The following is a 27,139-nucleotide window of genomic DNA, read 5'->3' as shown; positions in this document are numbered from 1 at the left end:
GCCTCGCGCCGCGCCACCTTCCCGCCTCGGCGCCGCCGCCTCAGGCCGCGCTCGCCCGCGCCGCCGCCGCCTCGCGCCCTCGGGACAAGTCCCGGCGCCTTCCTCCGGCGGCTCCGGTTCCCCTGGTCCTCCTGGCACTGGGCGCCTTCTCCTCAGCGGTAAGTGGGTGGGAGGCACACGGCTGTGGCTGATGGGTGCGAGGCTGCAAGCACCTTGTGGGCTTCTGGCTTCTCCCTGTGGTTTCCCCCTCTGGTCCTGCTGTWTTTTCATGTTCTCCTTGTGTAGCCTTGCCTTCACCCCCTGCATCGCAGGGAGCTTGCAGAGATTTCTTACAGGGTACAGTGGTGTGGCAGGATCTTCAAAGGCTTCAACAACTTGTCCATCTTTCTGCTTGCTCTGTCCTGACCTTTCTKTCTGCCTCGGTTCCCTCCTGACCTGTTTCTGGCCGCCTCCTCAAGCTGGCTCCTTGCTGCAGACCTCCTCCTCTCGCATCCCACGACAGACTGTTGTAGTTTGGAAGGATGAAAGGGGCAAGGACGCGATGTCCCATGGGCAGCGAGTTGTGTCRCTGTGAGCAGCTGGAGATGCCCTGAAGAAAGGAGAGCAGAAGCGGTGGCTCCCCGAGAGCTGCTACCACCTGCAGCCTGCGGTGACATCCTGTGCCAGGACCACAGAGCACCTGCAGCCAGTGTGGTTGTTTCGTTTTATTTACTTTTCACTGGCTCGCCAACTATTTAAAGACTCTCACGTACAAGCCTCAGAATTAAATTTAAAAGTTTTCTTYTGACTTCGATCTTAAACTCTTATGCACAGGCAAATGGGAAGAAAGTGGCAGCATTTTGGAGAAAAATGAGATCTYGGTAACTCTGACTGACTGTGGCTGCTGGAGGAAGGACTGCTGTGAGGCTGCGCTCTTCAAACCCAGCATTGGTGTAACACCCGCTTGGGAGGGTAAAGCTTCGCTGCCTGTCACCTGCTTCAGTAACGCGTGTAGCAGTAGTGTTGCTGTGTCTTTTGGTTAAACAGAGAATAAATAATACTCTGCTGCTATCATGCTGGGACAGAAAACACGGTTATACACCACCACTGTTTGACTGTTGGTGGAAAAGAGAAGTACYTTCTGTCAGCAGCTTTCCATCTTATTGGAAGTGCGAGGTGTTTAACTGCTATTAATGCTGCATCTGAATGCTTGGTCTGCTTCTGCTCTATCCCTTCACCTGAGGGGACAGCTTACTTTAAAACTGACTGCTTTCTTCTGGCGTAGTTAATACCTGGGCACTTTGCCACATTTACATCAGTCTCAAGAGCAGAMCTGAGAGCTGGAAAGCCCACCAGCAAGGACGAACTGTTGGAGCCACCTGTAACATACACAGCTGGCACCTTGAGGTTAAGATGTAGAAGTAAACGACCTGTGGAATGAAGGGGTTTGGATGGAGAAGAAAAAAATGTTAGCTGAGGAACCTCATTTGCTGCTTGTCTCCTGGCAGTCACTGGCCTCGCTTTCTCTTCTCCTTTGCTTAGCTGAGCAGGCTCTGGGCTGTGCAGGGACCATGATGTGTGTGTCTGTATGTGCGCATGGTGACAGCCAAAGCAGGTGGCAAATATAATGCAGTTGCTGAAGAGAAGTGCCTGAGCTGCAGTATGCGGTTGTGTGTCATGTTTCCCTCTAGTGGACTGCTCATATATACACACAGAGCAAACCTCTTCCCATGGACAAAAAAGATCACCACGAGCTCCAGGAGAAGTTATTTTTTTAGTCAGAGTTTGAGACTTTTGTCTAATGCTCCAGTGTACGTCTGGGTGTGTGATGATGCAGTGTGTGGTTATATTACAACCTGAGGTAATTAGAGCTGGAGAAAAGAAAACCTGAGGCAGTGTGTTACCAAACTAGTTGACCGTGTTACTCAGCGCTATTTGAGTTTTCAGTTTGATCCCTAAAATGGAACTACTGCTTTTAAATCCAGTTGCACACTGCAAAAACTGTTCTGGCTTCAGTTTAAAACTCACTGATAGACATACAAATGGATGGTCAGTGCTGAATGAGCTTGTAGACCATCTTGTTAGGTAGAGAAGAGAGATCTTTCCAGTTTATGGCATTGCTATTAGAAAGCAAAGCGAGTTTGTTTTTCATTTGGCTTTTCAAAGCTAATGATAGCAGTAGGTGCACCTTTGTTTCAGTGGTTCAGGTAATTTGGCTTCTGCAGCCTTAGTAACCCCTTTCTTCCTATGAAAGGAACATTTGCTGTCCTCTAAAACAGGGTTTTCTCCTGTGTTCATCTGCACAGGTCGCCTGGATTAATGGCATTTGCAACTCTGCAACTCCTGACATAAGCATCACCCAATTAAAACAGCTGATGATGTATTTGCAATACTGAGCAAAAAAATCTCGAGCTTGAATCCAAGGATTTGTTTAGCATGGAACGATGCAATCATTTAAGGATTCTTGTGTCACCTTTTTAGAGCTTGTTGATGCTTTCTGCCACAAGATTTATTTAAAGGTGGTCAGGCTGGAATGTCAATGGAAACATGAAGGCTAAAACCAAAGTAAAGAAGCAACGTCTCCCTGCTGATAAGGAAACGTTTTCTGAGAAGTCAAAAGTGAGAAAGAAAGAACCATTGAAACGCTTGCGGCACAAAGAAAGGAGGAACGGGGGAAACAAGGAAAGCAGCAGGAGTGCGGCAGCCAGGAGCAAGCGTGCGTGGAGCACTAAAGACAGACAGCTGAGGAGACTGGAGAGCAATGAACGTGAGCGGCAGAGGATGCACAAGCTCAACAACGCTTTCCAGGCCTTGCGGGAGGTGATTCCCCACGTGAGAGCTGAGAATAAACTTTCCAAAATAGAGACTCTAACATTGGCTAAAAATTACATCAAATCCTTGACTTCCATTATACTCAGTATGTCCAATGGACACTTTCCAGCTGTGGAAGGAATGGGGGGAACCAGTGGCTCCAAACTGCCACAGCATTGCCAACAGCAGCATGGGGATGGTGAGCATGAGGAACAGCTGAAAAAATATTCCACACCAATTCAGAGCTTCAGCTAAAGCAGCTATTGCTAGGGGCTACCTGCATTTCTTTCCTGCCTGCGTGGTGGCATGTGTCAGTATCTAAGAGATGGCTTTTGTCTCCCCATATTGCTCTTAAAAACAAACAGATGACACATGTGGTTCATCTTGCACTTCCCCTCCTTCCCTCCCCCTCCAAAATGGGTACATTTTTCTGGCACTTCAGTTTCAGAATTGATCCTGTGGTATCACAGTTGAATTAAAGATTTACTAACTTCTGAAAATCACATTCTCTAGGAGCATTGTGCACTGCGTGTGTTTAAGCCGCATGTCACCTGAGCTCACATGTAATGTTGTTCACCAGCCATTTAACAAGTTGATTCTTCCTTCACTAGCTTGCTAGAAATACTAAAAATCATGACTAACCTAGTGAATGAAATGGTACAAGTGGGAACCTGGCCACGAAATCTGATCTGATAAACATTTGAATGTACTTGTTAACGTAAGCATTTACCAGACTTTCTTAAACTCTATACGCTCCAGAGCAAGGATGATTTTTTGTCTATAGCATCCAGCTTCAAGTAGTTTGTCGTAAGTGGGTTTTGAGTCCTATGCACATAATGCACGTATTAAATAATGGGCAAGTTATTTATGATCTTTGCAAAAACTAGTGATGATCTTTGCAAAAAAAATGGTGATAATACTTTAGTATAGTTTTAAGTTAGGCAATGATCTATCCAATTACATGCTAATAAAGCTTGCTATCTTATCTGGATTTTTTCTTGGCTAGTGCTCAATTCTGATATTATGCAATACAGTAACTGAAGGAAGAGCTGTTTAAACAGGACAAGCAGCTTTTTTAAAAATCTGTTTCCCAACTCATTCTAAAAAATCTTCTGTGACTGAGACTGTGGCATCATGGACTGAAGGACTGCTCTGCCTTACTAAGCATCTGAGCTTAGCAGTGTCACATTGTCCCATCTTCCTTTTCCTTGCATGACACAAATGGTGGCAAGTGCAAGTTTTCATGTTATTTGTGACATCTTTGTCAGCTTTTCTCACCTTCTCTGTGGTAACTTTTGTGGGATTCTTTAGTGATTTGTTAGCCTGCTAAATCAATGCTTTACAAGGAAATGTATTAAGAAACATTCTTGGTATTTCCACTCACTTAAGTCTGCTCTGAAATATTTTGTGCAAAAGGGTTCAGGTTGCCATTTGGCTGTTTTGGTGGAGGGGAAAACTCAGGAGCTGAAAGGCCACTATTTGCCACTATTTTAACAGTGCCCTCGCTGAAGCACTGCCCATCACTTCAAGAATCATAGACTACTGAGGCTTTTACAAATAGAGGTTAAAGGCCCATGGCAATGTATCATGCTTAGATCTAAAAACCAAGGGTCTTATTCAAGTATTAGGCCAGGAATGGCACATACCATCTAGCACTAAACATGGTACCAAATAAGAAGCATGAAGCTATCCATTCTCTGACCCTGTAATCTCTACCAGTCAGGCACAGGCCATGTGTGTTCTAGTAAAACAACAAGAGCTGTCATGATGGGAACAAGGTGCTGCTTTCTTGAACAGGTCAAGAGGGATTTAATGAAAAGCATTATTTTTTTTCTGATAATTTAATTTATTTTTCAAAATTGTTTCAATTTACAGTAAACTTTCTTTAGTTTAGCTAGCCCTAATGATTATGTTGTATATGTTTATTAGCCAAATATTTTATAATGTCTTCTGTTTGCTTAAACTCAGCTTTTTACAGTAAAATATGCGAGGCTTGGCAACGCAGGGAAAATGCAAAATTACATTATAAAGCTTGTTGTATAGAATCAGTTTGACTATTGAACATGTAAACACCAAATATTAAATGGAAAAAAAAATCTGACTTTCTGATAGGATTCACAGAAAATGCAATACTCTTAATTCTCTAAAAATATATGATAAAGCTATTAAATGTATTTGGACAGGATGCTATGCATTAGTTATGCAAAACTTATAGGTATTAATGCAAACACAAATGTTATTTATGACACTTGGAACAATTTATGTATATAAAATTAATCTCTAGTCACATATTGGAAAAATTAACAGGTTCTTTAAACAGTAAAGCATCTTAAGAATCTTAATTCACATTTGGACTAGGAAACAGTGCTTTCCTTGGCATTAAAATAACAAATATTTTCTTTAAGTACGTGCAAACATCAGTTTTACTTCTACAAATACAGTACTTAAGACCATACTACATTATTCTTCATATAAAAATAACTTCATATACAGTCACACACACGCACACACACACCAGAGAAACCATTGTAAACCACTGCCAGGGAGAAACTTGGTGCCTTCCTGAAGTTAGTGGAAGAGAAAGCTTTCCCAGTACTTTTCCAAGAGTGGATTTTAAAGAACAGTTTCACATCACAGTGAACTAAAATTCTCAAGCATGACAGAAACAAGTATTCTGAGAACAAGAAGTTATTTCTTTTTGGAAGAAGGGATTAAATCAATCACTTAGTAAACAAAGAGTGGAGCCTCATTCTGAGCCCATATTAGTATACCCTAGCAAAACTCCATAATATCAGTGAAGTTTTGCATCCTCACCAATGTGAAATCATTTATGAATCTCATTTAAGACCTCCTCTTGTCTTCTACTCTACAAAAGCATAATTTTTAACCAGCTGGAACAGCCAAATTCCTCAAAAGTGTCTGGTCCCTTTCAACTTCACTAGTTAGGTGCCTGTTTGATTATTAGGGGCTTCAGTTAAAAGGGAAAAAGAAACTAAACACAATTTATCTGCCTTTGCTCTGATAACTTAGCATGAGACCTTGTCACTCTTACTGAAAGCAGGCCCGCGCTCCCTGCAGTGAACCTACCCACTGAAAACACCACCAAAAACAGTGGTTCCATTTGCTGAGTAAAATGCCATTCATTGTGAACAAAGACAGCAGAAAATGGCCCTTCCTCTTACCTGCATTCCAAGGTGACCTGTGCAAAAGTTGGGGCAGATGCATGGAGGATATTTTACTGATAAAAGCAAGAGCAGCCTGACAGAATTGAACGCCTGTATAGACAGGACTTATATGAGCAAAGTGCATGGGTGTTTGTTGAGTTAGGACCAGTTACATTTGCTGGGCAAATTACTGGAACTTCCTGTCATTCAGTTATATTGAAATGATTTAAAAACTTCATCCCCACTCAAAGTTGAATTTAAAGTTTAGTGTTCAAGATGCCTGAGTATGTGAGAAATGTAGTAAAGGGAACTGTAATATTCATAAACAATAAAATAAATGTAGTGAGTATCTACAAAGACCTTCACATTCACATAGTTTTGTAGCAGCTATAGTAAAGGGTAAGAAATACATTGTGGCTACAATGCTTGCCTGCTTTGACAAAGCTAGCAGTTCTTTCAAGTCATATTCTACTCATGCTGTAGCAGAGGAAATCACTGTTTAAATCACCCTATTATAAATTCCAGTTCTGATGTAAAATACATGCACAAAAGGGTTGTCTTTCTTTCAGACAGTACACATTTAGGGTTTCTTTTTAAGCTATACTGACTACTGTTTGCTTGCAAGATGTAGACAGGAAGAACTTAACAATTAACAGCATTTCTGTCCATGTTTTGTTCTTCACTAACCATCAGAGAGGTGGTTTTAGAATCTTCTGTTTTTCCTTTACTCTCCTCATGTTCTAGATCCACTGATCTTGCAGGCTCTTCCTCAGAAGTATCACGTGTGGTGATCCTAGATGCTTCAGTTGCATTTCCTCTGACTGTAATGTGCTCCCATCCACCCTATAAATGAAATAGAAAAAAGATCACCCTGCATTTAAATTATTTAATATGATGCTTTGCACACACCTAGTAGTGTGTGCAAATCTTATATGATCTTATATGATAAAACATAAGATAAAACAAATCTTATATGATTTATTTTATACTATTGGTTCTTGGTAGGGAAAACTGTCTTGCTTTGTCCTAACTCAGAAAAAAACAGGGCCCATGAATCACTAGGTAGGTGGATACTGATCCTAGAGCAGCAGCACTTACCCCGATACCGTAATCCCATGCGAGCCCCTTAGGTTCCATGGGCCGAACACCCGTGCGATGGCAGACTGTCCCACAGCTCAAGCTGTGACTTCCTTGCACCTTGTCAGCTATCACCCACACCTTAAGAAAGCAAAACGAAGCAGTAAAGTGCGTTCTCGTGCTCTTCTTCCCGGAATTCAAGTTATAAAAATTCTTAAAATTATTCTTGACCCYTGTATAAGGCAAAATGGCCCCATTCAGTCAGAAACTGAAACAAGAACAAGACACTGGAGCTGTAGTGAAAACTTTGCTAAACAGTAAGTAAAAGAAAAGGCTGYTTTTAGTGAAAGGCTGGCTGCATCACTATTTCATTGGCCTGATTTTGTGTTGCTGTCAGGGTTACAGTATTTAAACAATCACCTTGTATCAGCTAAACAGATGAACAAAAAAAACAGTTTTTGAAGAACAATACATTTAATTACAAAAACATATGAAACAATTGTAAATAATCTAAAAAGGCGCAAGAAAGCCTAATAAATACCTGGTCCAGGGGCCCTACAGACACTTTACGGATATTATTTGAAACATGATCCCAGGTAGATCCTTGAGGGTAGCTTGGGGTGATACCTTGTCGATACCAAAGATTGCCTGTAAAACAAACACTCATAATTACAACTCTGGATGACTGTTTGTGTAATATGCTGCTAGCTAACAACACAAGAAATCARTAGTTAGTATTGGCTGTGATCTGTGGAAATACATTATGCTTTTGACTAACGTGTTAAAGTGAATGAAGATGTAATTTCCTACTTTGGCAGTTATAGTTCCAAAGTTATAGTTAAGTTCTACAGTTATTCTTTATAACTTTCTGGAAAAAATAGCAGATAATCTTATTTTGTAGAATTTCTTCAGGGAAAATATTTATATAAAGAACTATGCATTAGAGAGGGGAAACAAGTAAGACGGACATCTCTGGAAACCACTTTAAAGACTTATTTCTTTCAAGAAAGAGGATCCTGAAGAGAATCCTTCACAATTTGCTTTGCAATGATGGTAAAATTTTAGATTTTGCAAAAGGAAGGTATTCTTCTCTAACCCTGCACATTTGTGGATTTCAGACAAAAATCCTTCCATGCAATTCTCTTCTTTGATATTCATCAAAGCAAAGGTGCTGAACTGAAACTTGAGACAACAAAAATATATCAAAACACAAGTCTTCAGAAAAAGTAATTAAGCAGGCTGCCTACTCCATCTCTTTGAATATGAAATATTATTCCTTTTGGAGCAACAGCAATTTATACAAACAGACAGTGTGACTTAAGACTCTATTTATACTTCTTTTCYTTGAATGCCTGTAGCAAAGTTAAATAATTTAAAAAGTCCTCACCGTTTTTATCCAAAACGAACACAGAAGTTCGGCCTACTGAGACTTGTTTTAACTTTTGTTTCTGAGGTGAAGGAATATGGTACCAACAGTCACCTGTAGGTCAAAAACACTTGAGTAAAACATTGAGAAAACAGAATTMTGTTACCAAAATTCTCAGTAAGGTCTGCCATGGATGCATGTAGTAGTGCATGAACCTACTGAATGACATTATACACTTTTACTAGTTGGTCTTTACAGACACGTACACCCTTTCACACAGCAAAGAGCAGATAAACTGCTGTAATTAACATGATCATTATTCATATGCACTGTTGCAGAAGCCTATGCTGCAAGCACGTCTTTCTCCAGTACAGAAGCAAATAAGCAGTGAAATGGCAGCTCTTGAGCTGCATCAGGCTACGAGCTCTGCTGTAATGAAGCTTTCCAGATGACAAGTACTGACCTGCAGGTTTTTTGGGAGACACAGAACCTCGATAGAATGCAGACCCATCTCTGGCAATAGCCCACACTTGGTAAAAYGCCCCAATGGAGACAGAAATGAAGGGCTGATCTGTTCCCACATGAAGCCAGGATGTTCCCTAACAAATCATGAATTGTTAAACAGTAGTTAAACGTTCCATGACAAAACATCGTTGATTACCACCACACAGGAAAAATCTTAACAGTGAAAAAGATTCTGAAAAATACTTTTTATATTCCTTTGTGACTGAACAAAAACAAGGTGTCTTATTATCAAAGATATTTGGATATTTATTTCTCTTYTTAATTAATATCCGAACTAAACTGTAGCACTACCTTTTCTATTGAAATTACTGGATTTTAAGCATGTACATGTCTCTAAAACGTGGACTACACACTGTTTTATATATGCAGAACAACAATCCTACAAAAATCTACCAACATGGAATTTCACATTCCAATGGAATTTYACATTCCAGGTCTTGCTGTTGCATTGCTGTACAGATCTGTATTATTGTAACAAATTTGTCAGGAAAAAAAAAAAGTTCTATAACTTACAGCTGGATTTTGCTGTGTCACTCCAAGCCTGCAGAGCACGTCTCCTTTGTCACTGATTGCCCACAGTGCTACCGATTCTTCATCATCTGCATCTGAACTGGAAATTATGGAGATGTCCCACAGCGTAATAGGAGGCACTTCCAGCCATGGCCCGTTGGTGACTATCTTACATTTTCTGAAGCAAAAAGAAAACCCAAACCCATCAAGAAGCATGCACTTGCTCCAACTGCATTTACACGCTTGTCCAGTGCAAACAATGCCCAAGKCCTCCAAGTCATTAATTAGGTATTGTAAGAACTAGTTTTTTTGTTGTTGTCTTTTTTTAGCAACATATTTTTTACAACATGTTTTGAGGCAAGATTTGAATCATAACAGATCTGGAATCTGATTTCAAAAAGTTAGATCCCTGAAGAAGCCCTCTAAAACATCACGGGTGACAACTGGATAATGAAAGTTTGACCCCACCTGAGAACTCCGCTGCAGAGARAAAAGCTGCACACGTGGTTCATTCCATAAGGGCATAATTTTACTTTTTTTTTTTTGTGGAAACCGTTAGAAAGCAAATGGAGCATTCTGAGATAAGATTTTTTTAAAAATCTTGCAAACTACAACAAAATTATGCTGTTTTTAGGGAAATTATATTGAATCAATCATCAGAATAGCTATTTTTATGTATGAAGAATGTTCTACAGACTTGGGACATTTTCCATTCTTCAGGTTTCAGCCCTGTGCTGTTTCCAGTTTAAATTTACTAGTTAAAACAAGATAATGTTTAAGCTTGAGGGTATTCCTCAAGTTGTACCACAGTTTATATTGATAGGATGCCTTTTCTTTGTACATTTGGAAGAAGATGCTSCAGGATCTTACTTAGACATAAGTAAGGGCCAAATTTTACGGGGGCCATTGCAGAACAGTGCATAMCTGTAGGTTCACAGTAATTTATTAGCGGTTATTAAGACATTTTAGGATAAGAAAAGCATAGAAAATCCATTAAAAAAAAAGAACACTTTCCCTGCTTGATAGAACATAGTGGTAATTTGCTGTTTCCTCTAGTCACCTCTGAATAGGGTACTTTTGATTGTTAAAACTTTCCTTTGGTAATATAAAAGGTCCATGTTACCAGCTGTTACAAATGCCCTAGTAAGTACCAATGTATCTAGACTCTACCATACAGTAATCATTTCTCATAAGTAAGATCTGATAAAGAATTTAACTAGCTTTTATCTACTGATATAGCAGAGGCAAATAGTATATCTGCCTCATAAAGCTTAAAGTGAAAGCCCTTACGCTATGTGTCAAAGAAATGAGCTTCCATACTGGAGACAGGTCATTTACTGCACATAACTTTGCTATTGCTCTTCTTGATTGTGTGAAAAGATCTTTCCCCCATAACTAATGGGGACTTTAGGGAATAGTGGGTGTTGTAGAGTTCTACACTTGTATTTTTATCTCAGTTCCTCACCTTGCCCAGCGCCTCCGTCGCACAAAGTCTTTCATTGTCTTGTGACCGTGGTAGGACCTGACAGAACAGATTTAAACACATTCATGAGGATGTCAGAAAACATCTGCCTTCAGTGGCAGCCTAACAGGACTGCCTGCCTCGAGCAACCGCCCCGACTTCACAGTACTTAGGACTTTTCAGTTTGCTAAGATCAGCTTGCTGCCCCACCTCCCCAGCAAACTCCAGTCCTAACATCACCACATGGAGGGAGGAATTAAGACATGCCTGCCCTGTGAAAACATGGCTAATACACAAAACAGCAAGCTAGAAGAAATGAGGACTTAAATATGATACTGCCTGCTGGACTTTAAGTAGAAGAAAGTAGTGCCTTACGCCGGAAAGTCTGCTGCATACTGCCAGCCTTCCCGATCAGTTCCACCTGATATATTAAAATCAATATACCAGTCGGATACCTATTATTAAAAAGGACAGTTTCAATAAGAAATACACACACACATACACACAMAAAAAAGTATAATAATCTTCAGTATTTCCTCTCTGATGTTTGGATTGCAACAAATTGCTAAAAGCAATCTAATATTTGCAACATAAATTCATACAAAAGTTCCCAAGCTTTTCTTTTTATAAAGAAGTTCAGTTGAGATAAGGGATATGAGTAACRTAAGTCTAAATACAATTAAACATTGGGATTTTTTTGTCCATTTTAACTTTAGGAAATATTGCAAATGTATAAACGGGAAAACAAGGTTAAATATTATAATGAACCCAGGAAGAAAAATATGTCTCATTTAAGACAAATGTTAGGCATCCCCTTCCTTTCTTATTAAAAGGACTTTAAAAAAAAATTTACCCAAGACCACTGCGGTGAAGGAGGCTTTGTATTCAGTTTTGTACATTCCTGCAGGCCAGAAGCATCGCTCCACATGTATCTGTCTGTGGGCAGACCTCTGTGACCAAACAGTTAACAAAGAATGCAAGGTCATTTACAGCAATAAAAAATCTGTAAGGGGGAAAAGGGTTATTCCTATTTTCATATATATTTTCATATATATTTGACATATATTATCAATATTTTTGCATATTTCCATGTTTTCATCCCTATTTTCAAAATATGAAAATAAAAATATTTTCATATTTTTATATCCCTATTTTCAGTCTTCAGTCATTAATCTGTGTACTTAGAAATATCGTGTCAATGAGGAAAGTAGTGGGATGCAATCTGTACAATTGCTTCCAATTACACCAAGCATAAAAGTCAGTGTTATATTTTTTTTACATAGAAGATAACTTCTACATAGTTATCRCTATGATTTAAAAGTGGAAATTGAATCTGAGTTTCTCTAATGTAGACTCCTAGATTTTTAAGTAATTCTGTTCAATATAGTATTGAAGGACCCAACATATTCAGCACTATACTATGTATCTGAATACATAGCTTCTAATACAAACTTTTGATCTATGACCTTTATACTGAAATATGTTGTAAGCAGGCAAATTTTGTGCACTCACAAAACACAAATGCGTAATGCGTTTTGAATTAATATTTACAGGGAGGTCAAAGACTGCAGATATTCTACCTCGGGTTAACAATAAATACTGGAGAAGACTGAAGATAGAATTAACAACTATTTTGAAAAGCTATAACCCTTTGATTCTTCATTTGACAACAGTGAGAAACACACTAAATAAACAGAGTAAATAACCTGCTGCTATATCCAGTGACTGGATTCCACCGTTGGTTTTCATAGATATAAATGCATTTCACGTCTGATTGCGTATAAATATTATCAGCACTACTGGCCAGTCCTGTGAGAAATAAATCATCTGGATTATAACAAAGCTAAACTTCAGAGATGCTGCATTTTAAATTCCAGTAACCAGAGTAACCTTGATATTTATCCCATTTCTCACTTCTAAGCTGAAACTATAAAGCTCTAATAGTAAGTCCTTCCTCATGTGTGACTCATCCACTGTATAATTCTACAGACCAGACAGACTAAAGGAATGGCAATAGTTTGAAAAGCTGACACCAATCAAGAGCAAGAAATGTGCACACCACAGCACCCTCCTTACCTTGAATGAAGCCACCCCCATATCCACCAGTGTAAACCCAGGCTGTGTGATCATATCCTATGCCCCACACTACGCCTCGGTTATTGCACTCTATCATTCGAAGATGTCCTCCAACTTGACGCCAAAACCTGCCAGAAATGGGACAGTATTTTACATCATGGACAGACATCTGCAGTGGGCTAGAGAATTCAACAGCCTGTCAAAGCCACGGATGTGGCACGAGACTCCACCCCTGCACAACAGCTTTCAGGAGCTCTTACATTTGATCACAAGGCATCAGGTGTGGTCCAGCCTCCAGTTCAGGCCTTGGCTCGCTCACAAAGACGTCTCCTTTGCAGGTCACTGACCAAATGGCATGGTGGGATGGAGGGCCTTGGATCCGTCTGCTCTCACAGCAGGACATGCTCAGCAAAGCCAGCTACAAATCAAGGAAAAGGTAGAGAAGTAGGAGGCTTCTCTTACAGTGTGAACAAGCATTTAATAGATGTGTTCTAATACTGCAAAACAAAGCWTCACCTTTACAGACTTTTGCAAATCAGTGAAGTAAATTAGCAGCTTTCTGCTCAAAGGCACTGCAATTCAGTGTTGTAGAAATTGTGAACAGGGTCACTGGGATTATTGTGATTTGCTGTATCCAGTCACTATGCAGCTATCTTAAAGGTGTTCCACTGCTTCCCCATATGCATGCATGGCTGTCTGAACATAAATCTGTCTACAGCCATCACTGAAAAACAGCTTTTCCTGACCTATGCAGTGACAATGGATAACACAGTTCTACCAGTACAGAAGAAAAGACTAGCTGAGCTAACTCCAACTCAATCATAGCTTAATCCATACCCAGAAATTTCCAGAAGGAAAACAATTTTGGYGTTACTCAGATTTCAGTGACCAAGCTTTAAGTTTTACTTCAGACATTGGCAGCTTGAAATGGAAAGTTCAGTATTACCCAGTCATGCATTTCTTGCTCGGTTGTGGCTGCGAGACGGATTGGCCATCGCTGCTTCGTCCTTTCAGGTGTATACAGGGCAAAGGAGTGTTTGGCTTCATTCAAAACTTCAACTAGAATAGTGACCTCGTTCAGGAACACATGGATATACTAGGACAAAAGCAAAAATATTTGTGACAACGTCAAACTCAAAAACCTCCCTCAGCACCAACACTTCAGCACCAGGAACATTCAGCTCTTGCCAGGGATAGCAAAGAATTAATTCTTAATGCAGGAAGAATCCCATTCATAAAGTGGGGCTAAATATAAAATCYTTTGTTAGCTCTTGTGTCCTATTGCCAATCTGCACCAACCCAATTTGTGAAGGCCCTAGCCAGCCAAGCATGGCTCTTTCTTTTCAAACCGGAACATTTTGTACTTCCAAAGTAATTCCTAATTAGTTCAAAGCTGACGGTGGATGCTTGCTGACTTGGAATTTCTGATAGAGTGGTAATATAGCTATAGTTATAAAAATTTTTAATTTTGCTATTACCCTAGGCTACATTTGAGTTGGTTCCCAAAATTTAGAACAACAGCGTATCATAATCTGCATCCGTTTAGAAATCTGTTTTCCYTGCTTTCATAGACTTTCCTCTGCCAGGGGTTTCGAATGATCACACCTTTTTCTCCTCGTGATACATGTAGTAGATGAAGAGGATGCTGTCTCGCATGCCGTCACTCCCAGTGAACTGTTCAAGTGCAACTCTAACATCCATCCATTTGTGAGGCTTCCAATTTCTCCACCATTGCAAGGTCCCCGTTTTAACCCAAACTGACTGTAACACAAACACAATTTAACAAGAACAGGAAAAGCAATTGTGTGACTCCTTCTTCACGAATATTATTGCTGACTGATGTGTTACCTCCTGACAGAAACACTTAAGCTAATGCTTTTACATAGATTGCTGCTCAAGGTTTGATAAGCTGCCAGATTCCCACAGGSAGGCTGGAGAGTGATGATAGCTCCAGGACAGCAGTCATAGACAGATATAAGAACAAGAACATAAAGCARACAAAGTTCACAGCTTTACATCTGAAGCCCAGTGAAGCCCAGTGCTGACAGATGTAAGCGCTTATTAGAAATAAATAAGCATCCTCCTTGCTTACCTGCTCAATTGCCTGTTCATAGTGCCTAAAATTCTCCAGCTCCCGCTTTGTCCTTTCACTGAGCTGTTGAAAAATCTGCTTTCGCCATGCTGCAGTCTGTGCTGGGGTGATGGACAGAGAAAGAGACTGCGCACAGGATGCCAAACCTACAGCAGAATCAGAACCAATAAAACCAGTGAGCTTTGAATTTTTGTGGAACAGGCACTCGAGGAAAAAAAAAAAMCGTTGCTTTGAATAATGGACCAAATCAATCCAGTTTAATATTTTTAATTCATACTTTGGGATCAGTGTGTTATTGGTAGACTTCATAAATAATCCAGAAAACAGGATCACCACATAACTGTATAAACTCTTTCAAAGCTAAAACTATATAGTAGGGGGAGGCATCTCAAAGATTATGCAACTAAACTGCAAGATTACATATTTCATGAACAGTTACACTGTTAGTAAATATTGAGAAGCCACAGTTCATGAAAATTGGTTTATTTTGAAAATGTGATTCCATTCCACTGTTCATTAAAACTCTGCACTATAGGGTGATCCAGCTATCAGCTGGGCTCACATTTGCAGTGCCTCTTAAAGTAACTTCTCTGTCTCATGCTTGTCTCAGTGGGAATGGTAGCAGCAAGGCAATATTGTGGTATTTTGTATCCAACACGGGAGACCCTTTTAATTGCTTTCAGTTACYACCAACTGATATTACGGCTTCGATTTGCTTAAAGTTCCAGTTTCAGTGCCACAAAAAACTAGATGCATTTACAGCATATTCATTATCTGCATYATTCTGCCAGAAACTCAGAAAATACCCCCTTTATATTTTCAGCAGATCCCAGTCCCAAAGTGCTTTGCAGCTAAATGCACACAGCATTAACCTCAGACAGAGCATAATGACAAACTGCAGGAAAAACAAACRGATTCTTGGCAGTTTTGTGCTGTTGGTTGAAAAAATCATTATTATTTTTTCTTAAAGCAGCCTTATAGATTGTGACTGGGACTCGGGGTCGGTGGCGGTACCTGATGGAATGGTGAACCACTTCAGTGGGCTGTGTGAGTCCAGGAGGCAGCCTCCCCCCGACACCCAGGCCCACAGCGGGTGCTCATCAGCTCCATACTGCTCTTCGGCCCCCATGGAGAACATGCCCAGGGAAGAAAGGCTGGAGGTCTCCGCAAAGGTGCTCACGGAGAGGACCGGCTGCTTTTGGGCCTCCTTTAAGTCAATGTTTGTCCACTGCAGTTCTGCAGAAGGATTCTGGTTGGTAGGCTTTTGTCTTTCAAGATGTGCCTTCTCATTACTACTTGAAGCAACACTGCCTTCTCCTTGACCAGAATCCAAGGGATCCGCAGTCGATTTTGCACTTATTTCTGCTGTCTGGCTGACGGCGYCATTGCCACTGTTGCTGGCTGCAGCTTCCAAAGGAACAGTGTTGGCAAGGTTCATGGATACGCTTGGAAGCTCTGTATCAGAGGAAGTATCTGTATCACCCTGAACAATCGCATTTGTTTGGTGCTGGATATCATCAGTGAAGAAGCACCCAGCACTGAAAGGCAAATTGATCACTGATTATCATTCAAAGCCCTATAAATTAACACAGACTTTAGACCACAGGCATGCAGACACAGATGCAGCCTTTCAACTTTAGGAAAGAAATAGCAAACTTCTTTTTTAAAGGTCAAACTACCATCAAGGCACTGCACACCAGTCTGGTAAATCTGAGACACAAGATGATGTTTCATTGATCTTTATGATCAGTAGTGTTGACTGCCTAGAGCTCTCAGGAAAACATTGAAACAACATCATATTTTCTGGATATCAAATAACAAATATAACTTTATAGAGCCTGTTATTTTTGTGATTTTTCTCTTARCTAGCAAGTGCTTCTACTCAGAGACTGTTCTGACTCATAAGATTAAACAAGTGGCTTCTGCAGCACTCCCAGCTTTGCTGACACCGCTTGCACAGCCAACAGGTCAGCACTTCGCACGGAGTTGCTGATTTAACCTCTCCAGGAAGTCAAAATGGGACAGTGAAACTCAGGAGAAGGAATAACCATTAAGTAGAGATGACATTTGTACACAGGTAGCATTCCAACCTGTTAAAAAGCAGTTCTTGATAGCAATAACAAATCCCAGAGAAATATGCTTTACTGTAAGGTTGCAGTGAATTCCAAAGCAGGAATAGCAGCTTTCACTCTGAGTGAACTTTAATGGCAAAAACAAACAAATCCCAACTCTTTGGCATATTTAATGGTCAGAGACACCTCCTCCATGTCTGTGCACTGTATCTCTCATCATTGAAACCTCTGGCTTAAGAGTTTAGGGAAAATATCTTATTAAATACCTGAGCAGACTTGTTGAGCTCCCAGTCTGAGATCTGTCGCTCTCTCTGCCAGATACAATTGCCTTCCATGTCTTTCCACTGAGCTCACTTGGTGTGACACCTTGACGGAAGTAAATTGCTCTGTCATCGCAGCCAATTCCCCAGACCTACGGAAGGAAAGGGCTTGAAAAAGGAAAAGGCAGGGGATGCAGATAAATACCACCTACAATAAGATGCAGTGCTAGAAAATTGAGGGTAAGGATATGCTGGACTTAGCATTTACCTTCTGTATTTATCTGTAGTGCTGATACTGCAGATGAAATATAAAACTCTGCACCACTAAGAGAAGACTGCACCTGAATGTGTCATACTAGAGGCGGGCTGACTAACACCTCTGGTAAATAATTTGGCCATGCATTCCTTCCTAGAAGTTCAGTCACATGCATCTCTTGCTCAGCTGTCTGTACACACTGCTGGCAGTCCTTACGACATGTGTAAATACTGCCTTCATAAAGGGGAATATAAATATTGGTATACAGCTTACCTGGTTATTCAAGCCTACATTTACCATCATCATTTCTCCAACCATTTCAATCCAGCTGGTTCCACAAGGATTATGTGAGTTCACACCTCTTCTAAACCACACCTACAACAACAACAGCAACAACAGAAGTCTAAAGTTTGCTCCCTCTGTACTAGCCGGCAGACRGCTAGAATTCAGTTTTGTACCTCCAATACTGACTGGCCACATTGTCTATAGCAGGTAAAGATGGAGCAATTTTCCAGTCTCTGTGTGCGTGTGACCCAACCAGAATCAGGATAGCCCATAAGAATGATCTAGACATTTTGTTACAACTTTCTGTAATAGTCTATCTGCCCTGGAAACATACTTTTTCTTACACTTTAGCTATATTTGGTTTGGTTAGGATGGACTTGCAAATAGCGTTTCTACGTTCAAACCCAAAAAGTAATGTTGAGAGAGAGAGAGGTGCAGATTTCTTTAGAGGTGGCTGTTTTTAAAATTATCCCTCTTTGAGTAGTTTTTACTTATCAGAAAGTGTCTGTGGCTGGGTACCTCTAGAAGTAGGATATGGTCATATAATGGGAAGTTAGGCGAGTCAGCTGCCTTGTATCTATTACTTATGACTGCTATACCTAACCTTACTCCAAAGTAAGAGACAAGGGGAAAGTTATGCCAATGGTTTAGCTATTTTGATTTAAATCACTTCCTGAATTTCACTTGCATCGTTTCTTCATGGAAAGAAACCCTGAAGCCATAACAGGCTTCTCACTTATATTATCTATCTTAAATTGTCTGTAAATCCCAGAAACAACAATGTCAAGGTAAGAATCTAGAAGTWTTACAATGCCTTAAGTATTTGAAGTAAAAAAATATTTTTTCCCAAGCAGAAATTATTAATATTTTTGGATGGCAGATGAAGGAATTTGATTACCGCTAGCGCAAAAGCATCCTAGGACATTTTCAAAGACTTTAAGTTAAAAATAGTAGGCAAGCGAGGCAAAACTTTGACTCTCTGTAAACAAGCCAGGGCAGCCAGAACCCCTTTTGATTTTGATGCTTAATATCCCTTAATAGTAGGTCCCTTATATTTCCCCCGTAWCATACATGCATACCACATCTGCTTGACTTGGTTTAAAAAATTCCTACCAAAGGAAAAGCAAAAAGTTTACTTGGAGTTACACTCAACTATTTATATCAGGAACCACAGAGCATTCTGATCAGCACAGGGAGACTGGGATTCCCCACAAATGCAGGGAACCCAAATCACCAATATATCTTATGAATTTATATGCAAGCTTGAAAAAAAAGCAGAAACAGGGGAAAATGTAGAACCAGAGCATAACACCTCTTACCTTTCTGTCTTTTGTAACAGCCCACACCACATCAACACCCACAGAGATGTGCATAATCCCATTCTCAGAGCTTGGTGATTCCACGATACTCCAGGAAATTCCTGCAAGAAACAAAACCAGGAAATCATTGCAGGTTAGTTTCTTATTCTACATTACTTAAATGAGGTAAATTCCCTGTAAATTATAACAAAGATTTACCTTGAGGGTTATTCCTATCAATTCCTTCTCTCACAATAGCTTGTCCTTCCCAAAGAGTTGCCCAAAGGAGGTCATATGGTCCACAGCTGATCTGTACAACTTCACCAGGAGTGGTGATTAAGGACCACATAGAACCTTCTGGATTGTGGTGGCAAACATTTTCTCTGTACCATACCTAGACAAAGGGAAAAAAAATGGAAAAATACCAGTACGACAATGAAACCAGTCAGACAAGCATGAAGACAACTTGAACTTGAACTAGAACAGTCTGCCTTATAATAACTACTTTTTTTTTTTTTTTTTAAGTGTTTGCACGCTGACATTTAAAGATAATTTTTGATGATGGTTATGCAGTAAAGTCCACTTCCTTATGTACTAAAGGAGGAGCTATTTCTACAGCCTATCTTTTATCATGCACGTGAATCTGGACTGAGCACATGACCTACTGCTACAAGTCTGCACATATTTCAATATTTAAAAGCACTTCAGCAGATTTCAAGGCATATTCAATAAATCAAAGCTCAACAAAGATGTAACACAAAATCATTAGTGTTAGATGAGAGCCCAGCCTCATTCCCACTGAGCAGGTCTTGCCATAAGAGTCAAAATTCTGCTCTCTGCAGAGTCCTCAGCAGCATCCTGCAAATTGCTGGTCTTGGCCCTGCTGCCAGGGCACTTTCTTAGAGACTAGAGTGGGAATGGAAATGTCAAACAAAGAAAGTGGCCTGTGGTGGGCAGATGAGCATTTCAAAACACAACTGCTGAGTACAAATCYTCATTTTCAGAAATATTTTGTTTTCTTTGGGAACTTCTGTGTGGCAAATTAGGCATTTTACAATATCTGTTAAGTAAAACTGCAGGGTAGGATGCTGTCATTTATTACTGGGAAGCCAGAGGCAAAGGGAATTTTATTCTAAACAATTTAACCAAGATTGCCTGCCTCTCCAGGCAGGGCAAGTGAAATCTCAGACTACCCGTTACAATCATTACATTCTTCCTGRTAAGTCAGGAACTGTCTAGAGACAAAGGACAGCTACACAGATACACACTCTAAGATGGGAACACATTCAAGCAGGGAAAACAGAACCAAAACTTCACAGCACACAGCCACATAGGAGAGACTATGTTGGGCCYAGATTCTCCCTTTCCATTTAAGRCGTAGGTCTTAAATGCTAAATAATGTAATCTTAAAGCAGCTTTACATTCTCTGCTAGACACCACCAGCATAGCTCTTTTCCACTATAAGATGATAACATACCTGCCTTGCTTTAGAGGCATTTATCTCCCATTTAGTATTAACACTTACATGAGAAAACTGCTGGAACACGCACATACCCTTCCTTGTAAAGAAACCACCCATACTGATAAATGGCCAACGGGCTCATCAGTGATTTCCCATCCTCCAATGGAGATATCATTGAAGGGGTCTGGTAACTGATCTGGATCGTCGTGTGATGTAATCTGAAGCAAAGAGAAGGAAGGTTAAGAAAAAAAGGAAGAGACACTCCAAATAGATCGTGGTGATTTGGCTAGTGACTCGATTTCAGCAAATTGGTTTATATATTATTTTCTAAAATGGCTGAGAACAGAGGCTCTTCCTCTCATTCCAGGCTGCTATATGCAAAGGGTGGGGGAAATACTGCTGAAGCAGCATGAAGGAACTTGTGTTTCCTTCCCTACCAGGAAGGAACTTTACCTATAGAGGCACTATCTATTAACTTGAAAGCTGGAAAAATCACAAACTTCAGTTTTGTACATTCTCAAAATGTAAGCAAGCAATAATTACACAGATAAAGGACAGTTAGGTAAAGGATGCTAACGAGATGCTACCTTGAAAGAAAATGTTTGGTCACACAACAAAGAGGATTTGAAATTGGCCAGAGCTGGATATCTAACTCCCACTGTGCTATCAAGGGATTTGAGACCTTATAACCATGGATCTATGAAAAATTCCAGCTTGCTAGAATTACAAATTGGAAGCCAAAGACTCCAGGCCCAGCCTACACAGGAGAGAGAGAATGCCAATTTTGCAGCTTCCCATTGATTTCTTCAGAAATCAGTTTAGTTAGTACTTAAATGAAATCCAGAACCTTTGCCCAAACGTCCCGTGATTTGTATCTCCTGTATCTGATCCACCTCCTGCGCCGGACACAAGAATTCCATTTCTTATCCTTTGTGTAGGTGCTGGGGAAGTCGATGGCATAAGTCCAACCCTGCAAACAGAGGGGTTTCTTTCATAAAAGTCAGGACCAAGGCAAAACTTGAAATCATAAATCAGAGCAACTGTGCACAAGAGTCACTTGCACAAATGTAACACAAATTATGGTGCATGTCTTGTTGATCAGTTAATTGGAGCTGCTAATTCTATGGATGATTTATGAATCATGTCCCAATATCTCCACGTGATACACACAGAACAAACAGGATAGAGTAAAGCCCTTTGTTTTTAGTGAAGATCATAAACAGGAATGCTATCCAGTTGCCAACATTTCATGGCCTGATCCGAAGTTCATTCAAATCCAGTAAATAAATAAATAAAAACATTCCCACAGGCTTCAAAAGCCTTCCGACAAGRTGCTTCATTGTGCAGTATTACAGTTGAGCTATTTCCCAGGAGGAACTGGCTATGGGAAGCTAGTGCCTTTTATTTTACAGACTGAGGATTCTCAGAACAGATCTGTTTGGTATTGTTCACCTACCCCTTTCTCTGTTGGTTCCCCTCCAATATTTTCATCCACATACCAGTCAGACTCCCACTCCCAGTGTGGTGAGGGCAGTGTGAAACTATCAAGCTGCTGATGTTTTAGCCCGCTCACATCACTCCACTGCCAGCGGTCACTGGGCATTAATTTCTCACAAAAGCCACCAATTGGATTCCAGCGCTGCCAGAAATAATAACAATTATTTACCATCATATCTCATCATTGGACATATATAGAACCATAGGGATCACCAGTGACACATTTCTTTAATTCTGTATTTGAAGAGTAATAATTCCTGCAGTGAATGAGAGAATGTTCATGCTCTAAGCTCCTAGCTAACACTGTCTTCAGAAGGAAGCTTCTTGAAATATCAAGGAAGGGCTGACTGCAAAACTAGTCCCCACACAAATAAATTTCAACTACATAAAGAAGAGCACCTGATGATACAGCTTGCTAAGAGGCAGTGCATTTTCCTTTGGTGATGTGGTACACCATGAAACTAGCATTAGAATAATGCTGTAGAAATGCTTTAGGATCTCCTACCTAGTCCCCAAGATAAAGATAACTAGCAACTTACCTATCCTAAAACAACAGCATAGTTGCTATGCCAGAAAGYATGTCAAGATAGCTACAACCACTAACTCACTCAAGTTTTCCCYAATGCAGCTGTGATATCTTTGTCTGAACATTAAACCACTAAAGAAAAAAATATTAAAATTTATCAAGTAAAATTGTCCTTCATCCCATGATACAAAGAAAATGAATGCTTCAACAYCCTGTGTAATTGTTATGCAGAAGATTATATATGCTTACTGGAAATCTGGCAAAATTGCTTTGCCCACTAACTATCAATTATTCTGGATTTAAATTTTTGTTGATAGCTTTTGCAGGTGCTTCTTAATATTTGKTTTTTTTCTTCTCATAGCTTAGAACAAACAAAGTGATTTCATTTTTTTAAAGAACATGTTTACATAACCAATGCCTGAAAAGCTGTATTGATGTTAAATAGTATATAAAAATKAGTTTGTTGCATTTGCATCTATGCAGGTAAGCTAATGCCTATTCTCAATCTCTTTTTATCCTGATATCCCTCAAAAAAWTTAATTATATCTATATCTATCTATGTAAATATGTATATTTACATAGTGTATGCATATTCTTCCAAAACAGGAGTTAGGAGATTAATGAAAGCAAACCCAAACAAGCTTTCTATGGGAAAAACACATATAGACAACTGATCTAAGGATTTGCTACCATTTCTTTCTGAAGAATACACAGCACTCTAACAGAGATACCATTTCATACCTGATTCTCATAGGTTTCTTCCTGGTATCTAATAGGAACGTCACCTGAGAACACATAGGTGTACACCTGGTGATCACAGGCTATTCCCCAGCAGCACTGTTTGACTGCAGAGACTCGTTTGAATTCCAGCTGTGCATCCTTACAGAGCTCCCAATACTGGCCAGCAGTAGATAGAGTGTAAACCCTCCCAAAAATATCGACAGCCCACAGAAGGGAACTRGACATGGCCATGTCTGAAAGGAAAAAAAAATGTAATTAATAGAAAGTACAATTTAAAAAATGGATCTTGAACCTACTGTAGATCAGTTCCACTCTGGGCAATGATCAATCATATAAAATAAAAACTAAAGAATGTTCTTTTGAAAGAACACTTTCAAAAGAAGTGTTGTGAAGGAGATAACCTGAATGCAAAGGGAAAGAGCTCTGTCGGTGCCCATCTAGTTCTAATCTGCAGCTATCACAGATATTCTGGGTAGCGTCTACTGCTACCAGGAAAGTTATTTCCAAAGTGCGCTGGTGACCACTTCAGATCTGATCTTTAAGTATATACACAAGCGTATACCTAAAAACAATTCCTCCTCCAAGCACTGTTCAGCCACACAGCATTGTGTCTGTTCCATTCATTTTTTTTCTCTTACAACTTTATCCCACATAACCTGCCATTTTCTCAGTGCTGCAGCCCCACTCTTAATGGAGAAGGCAGCATTTTATCTTAAGTCAGCCCTTTCAGAAGTCAAGGAGGGCTAGGTTATTTCTAGGTCACTACAGTTTTTGTCTGCCTTCTAAGGGCTATGAAAGTGAATATATATATGTGTATATATATATATATATCTCAGTTACTCTCTCAGGGTGACAGTTTTGAGGACTAAGTTTTGAATTCCCATTCCTATTCCCTAGCTATGTAATGCAATGTAACCAGAGGCAAAGGCAGAAAGAGGACTTAGCATCCAAAACAAGGAAAGAAAAGAGGAATCCCTGCTTAGAATCAGCTGGCAACACTGTCCCCTGTCTGGCAAAGGGCAGCTTTGCTTTCAGCACCAAGGAGACTTGCCTGCCTGCGAGCGAGCAGCGATGCACAGGGTTAGTGCTGCGCAGCAAGGGTGAAACCGCCCGGAGCCTGGCAGCAGCCAGGCCCTCACCTAGGAGCAGCACAGGAAACTCGCATGGAAACCCACCTGGAAAAAAAAAAAAAAAAAGGTAACAAACAAAAAGCATCTAGCAGGTGACAAGGGCTGAATTATCCTATGATGRATCCTCCAGTTTGATCATTTTAGGTTTGGCTCCTTGCTGCTGGGCTGGGGTAGCGCTCTGTGCTTTATCCCTGCTTGTGCGCGTACCCATGGGGAAGAAAGCTYGAGGGAACCAGCCTTTCAGAATGAGCATTTTAAATTCTGCTAAACAGTATTTCCTTTTAAGAGCAGAGAACATGATGCATACAGACATCTTAAAGCTGTTGCATGTCCAACTTAAAAGCCTAATTAACTAGTATGCCTGTGAGCCTGGAATCAGGGAAGCATTACAGACATGTCAGTGAAGAAATGCACGCACACACACACACACACACACACACACACAAAAGAGAGAGAGAGAGAATGGAGGAAAAATCATTGGACTACAAAAAGAATTTGCGGTATTTTTTTTTCGATTATTCTGCGGTTAATGGTGTGCAAGCCCCTGGCCCGGCTGCGCTGCGGCAGGGTGAGGGCACCTCCCTCCCTCCCGCCCGCCCGGCCCTATCCCTGTGCCTGTCCCCGGCCCTCCCGGCCACCCGCTGTGGCGGCCGCGGCTCCGCCCGCCCCGCTGCGCCACTCGCCCCTCACCTGCCTCGCTCCGCCGGCCCTGCCCGGCCTGGCCGCCCGGGCGGAAGGAGCCGCCGCCGCCGCCACAGCGGCGCGAGGGCAGCGCGAGACCCGCGCGCTCCCATTGGCTGCGGCCGCCGAGCGCCGCCTCCGCGCCCGCTGCTATTGGGCGGGAGCCGCGCGCGTCACGGCCGTGCGGGGGAGGATCTGCTCCCTCCGAGGCAGCTCGGGGCTCCCCGGGCGCCGCCGCCCTGCGGGAAGGGGGCGGCTCGTGCGGAGGGGCTGGGAGAGCGCGGGATTAGCCCGGGAGACCCCGGCAGGAGCCCGGTCCGCGTGTGCGGACGCCTAAGGGAAGGCGTCGAGGATGGGGCCAGGCAAGGGGCACAGGCAGAAACGCAGGCAGAAACGCAGGCAGGTCTGCCTGAGTTTGAGGAGAAACCTGTGGGCTGTGAGGGTGACCGAGCACAGCAAGGTCTTGCCACTTTAGGCTGTGGAGTCTCCCTCTCTGGAGCTGTTGATCTGGGCAGTGTGCTGTAGGGGACCCTCTCGGGTGAACTCCAGAGGTCCCTCCCAACCCCAGCCCTTGGTGATTCCCTTGCTGTTGTCCTTCAGTCTGGTGGCTACGGCTCCACTGAGCAGGACACAGTTATCTTCGATACATGAAGTCTTGCTGAATTACAGCTGCTGGCCCTGTCTGCTCAGGAGGTCTGTGCTCACAGCTGCAGTTGCCTCCAGCCTCTGGTGCACAGTGGCAATGCTGTTGTTTGCATGGAAAGTGAGGAGGAGGAGGAGGTCTGTCCACGTAACTGGGGCAGATCCTTGACCCTAGGCAAGGTGAGAGAGGCAGGGAATTAACTCAGGKAGCGTTTTAAGACTCTTGCTGTTATGAAAGGCTTGGCTTGGTCCCTGCTGCAGTCAAAAAGTTTTAAAACCTTTTTGCTGCTTCATGGTCATCATCCTAATGTGCTTAGTTTGTGTGTACATTCCTCCTTCCTTTTGCTTTCCCAAATCTCACTTCTTTAGAAGGGGGGACTTCTCAACATGTGAGTTATTTTAGGGAAGCGTCTTTCCCCTCATGAGGAAGTACTGTGTGACATTTGCGGTTTAAGGGTTTCTTTGTCTTTATTTTCTCCCTCCAGATGAGTCAGGCGCCGCTCAGCACTCACTGCCACGCGGTCCCGCCACAGCCCAGGCCTGGCGGCGCTTGGGCGCCCTCCTCCCCTCGTCCAGCCACCTCTGATTCCGAGGTAAATCTTTTCACCTTTCTTATTTTGTATTCCTTCCCATAAAATGAGGAGGAAAACTCCCTACTGCACTAGAGCACTTAAATTCGTCAGTGTTTGGGAAGATGCAGTTACCATGGAGATAGGAGCCATGTTGGTACCTGTATTACAAGAGAAACCTGTGAATATTTCAGAAATGAGATAGGGGTGAATCCAGCCGCGCGCAGCGAGGAGAGGCGCGTGCCCATGTGTGTGGCCCACACACACGCTGCCGTGTGGCCCTTCCGCCTTCCTCAGGCGGCACCTGCTGCGGCCGCCCTGCAGAACGGGCGGSCGCCCCCGGCCTCGCGGCGGGGTCGCAGCGGTCCTGCCCTCGCGGCCCGGCTGCCCCATCTCAAGCAAGGGGTGTAACGACAAGCAATAATTAAAAAGGACCTTGGCAAGCGTGCCAAAAATACGCCAGATCTTAAAAGAAATCAATTTTTAAAATGTAAAAATGATGCAAAAAGCTGCATTTCCGAGGGAGGTCAGTGGCTGTCGGGGCTGCTGCCACCRGGGCAGCCACGCGCTCACAACACAACGCGGGGAGGGCGCTTGGCGCGCGGCCCCTTTAAGGCGGGGCGGCGCGGGGAGGGGGGAGCCGCGTCACGTGCGGCGC

The 27,139-nt window shown here is 41.8% G+C and overlaps 2 protein-coding genes across 3 annotated transcripts; one reads left to right on the top strand and one right to left on the bottom strand.

Moving 5' to 3' along the window:
- The first annotated feature begins 2,203 nt into the window (after positions 1-2,203).
- On the top strand, positions 2,204-3,081 carry BHLHA15 (basic helix-loop-helix family member a15). The gene has a single exon (XM_026054141.1). It carries the CDS (start codon positions 2,527-2,529, stop codon positions 3,043-3,045), a length of 519 nt encoding a protein of 172 aa, XP_025909926.1. The 5' UTR covers positions 2,204-2,526; the 3' UTR covers positions 3,046-3,081.
- Positions 3,082-4,960: 1,879 nt separating this feature from the next.
- Positions 4,961-24,618, bottom strand: TECPR1 (tectonin beta-propeller repeat containing 1). 2 transcript variants are annotated; one of them, XM_026054085.1, is made up of 25 exons: positions 24,511-24,616; positions 23,460-23,692; positions 22,152-22,334; positions 21,543-21,665; positions 20,788-20,913; positions 19,453-19,627; positions 19,255-19,355; positions 17,924-18,025; positions 17,401-17,546; positions 16,077-16,600; positions 15,063-15,208; positions 14,576-14,731; positions 13,917-14,066; positions 13,231-13,388; positions 12,971-13,098; positions 12,601-12,703; positions 11,748-11,844; positions 11,270-11,349; positions 10,898-10,954; positions 9,436-9,610; positions 8,861-8,996; positions 8,419-8,511; positions 7,573-7,679; positions 7,053-7,172; positions 4,961-6,797 (listed from the first exon to the last, which is right to left on the bottom strand). In XM_026054085.1, exons 2-25 carry the CDS (start codon positions 23,688-23,690, stop codon positions 6,597-6,599), a joined length of 3,618 nt encoding a protein of 1,205 aa, XP_025909870.1. In that variant the 5' UTR covers positions 23,691-23,692; positions 24,511-24,616; the 3' UTR covers positions 4,961-6,596. The 2 variants fall into 2 exon arrangements, with proteins under 2 accessions (XP_025909870.1, XP_025909871.1); XM_026054086.1 differs by lacking the exons at positions 4,961-6,797; positions 7,053-7,172 and adding an exon at positions 7,193-7,299 and having other exon boundaries at positions 24,511-24,618.
- Positions 24,619-27,139: the final 2,521 nt, after the last annotated feature.

The sequence above is a fragment of the Nothoprocta perdicaria genome, unplaced genomic scaffold (assembly GCF_003342845.1).
Source record: "Nothoprocta perdicaria isolate Ctin4 unplaced genomic scaffold, notPer1 scaffold_12, whole genome shotgun sequence".
NCBI classification, from domain to species: domain Eukaryota; kingdom Metazoa; phylum Chordata; class Aves; order Tinamiformes; family Tinamidae; genus Nothoprocta; species Nothoprocta perdicaria.
This window is presented reverse-complemented; position numbering and strand designations above follow the sequence as displayed.

Bases quoted from the DNA above. Each gene is read 5' to 3' on its own strand.
- BHLHA15 (XM_026054141.1), top strand. From the start codon at position 2,527: ATGAAGGCTAAAACCAAAGTAAAGAAGCAACGTCTCCCTGCTGATAAG.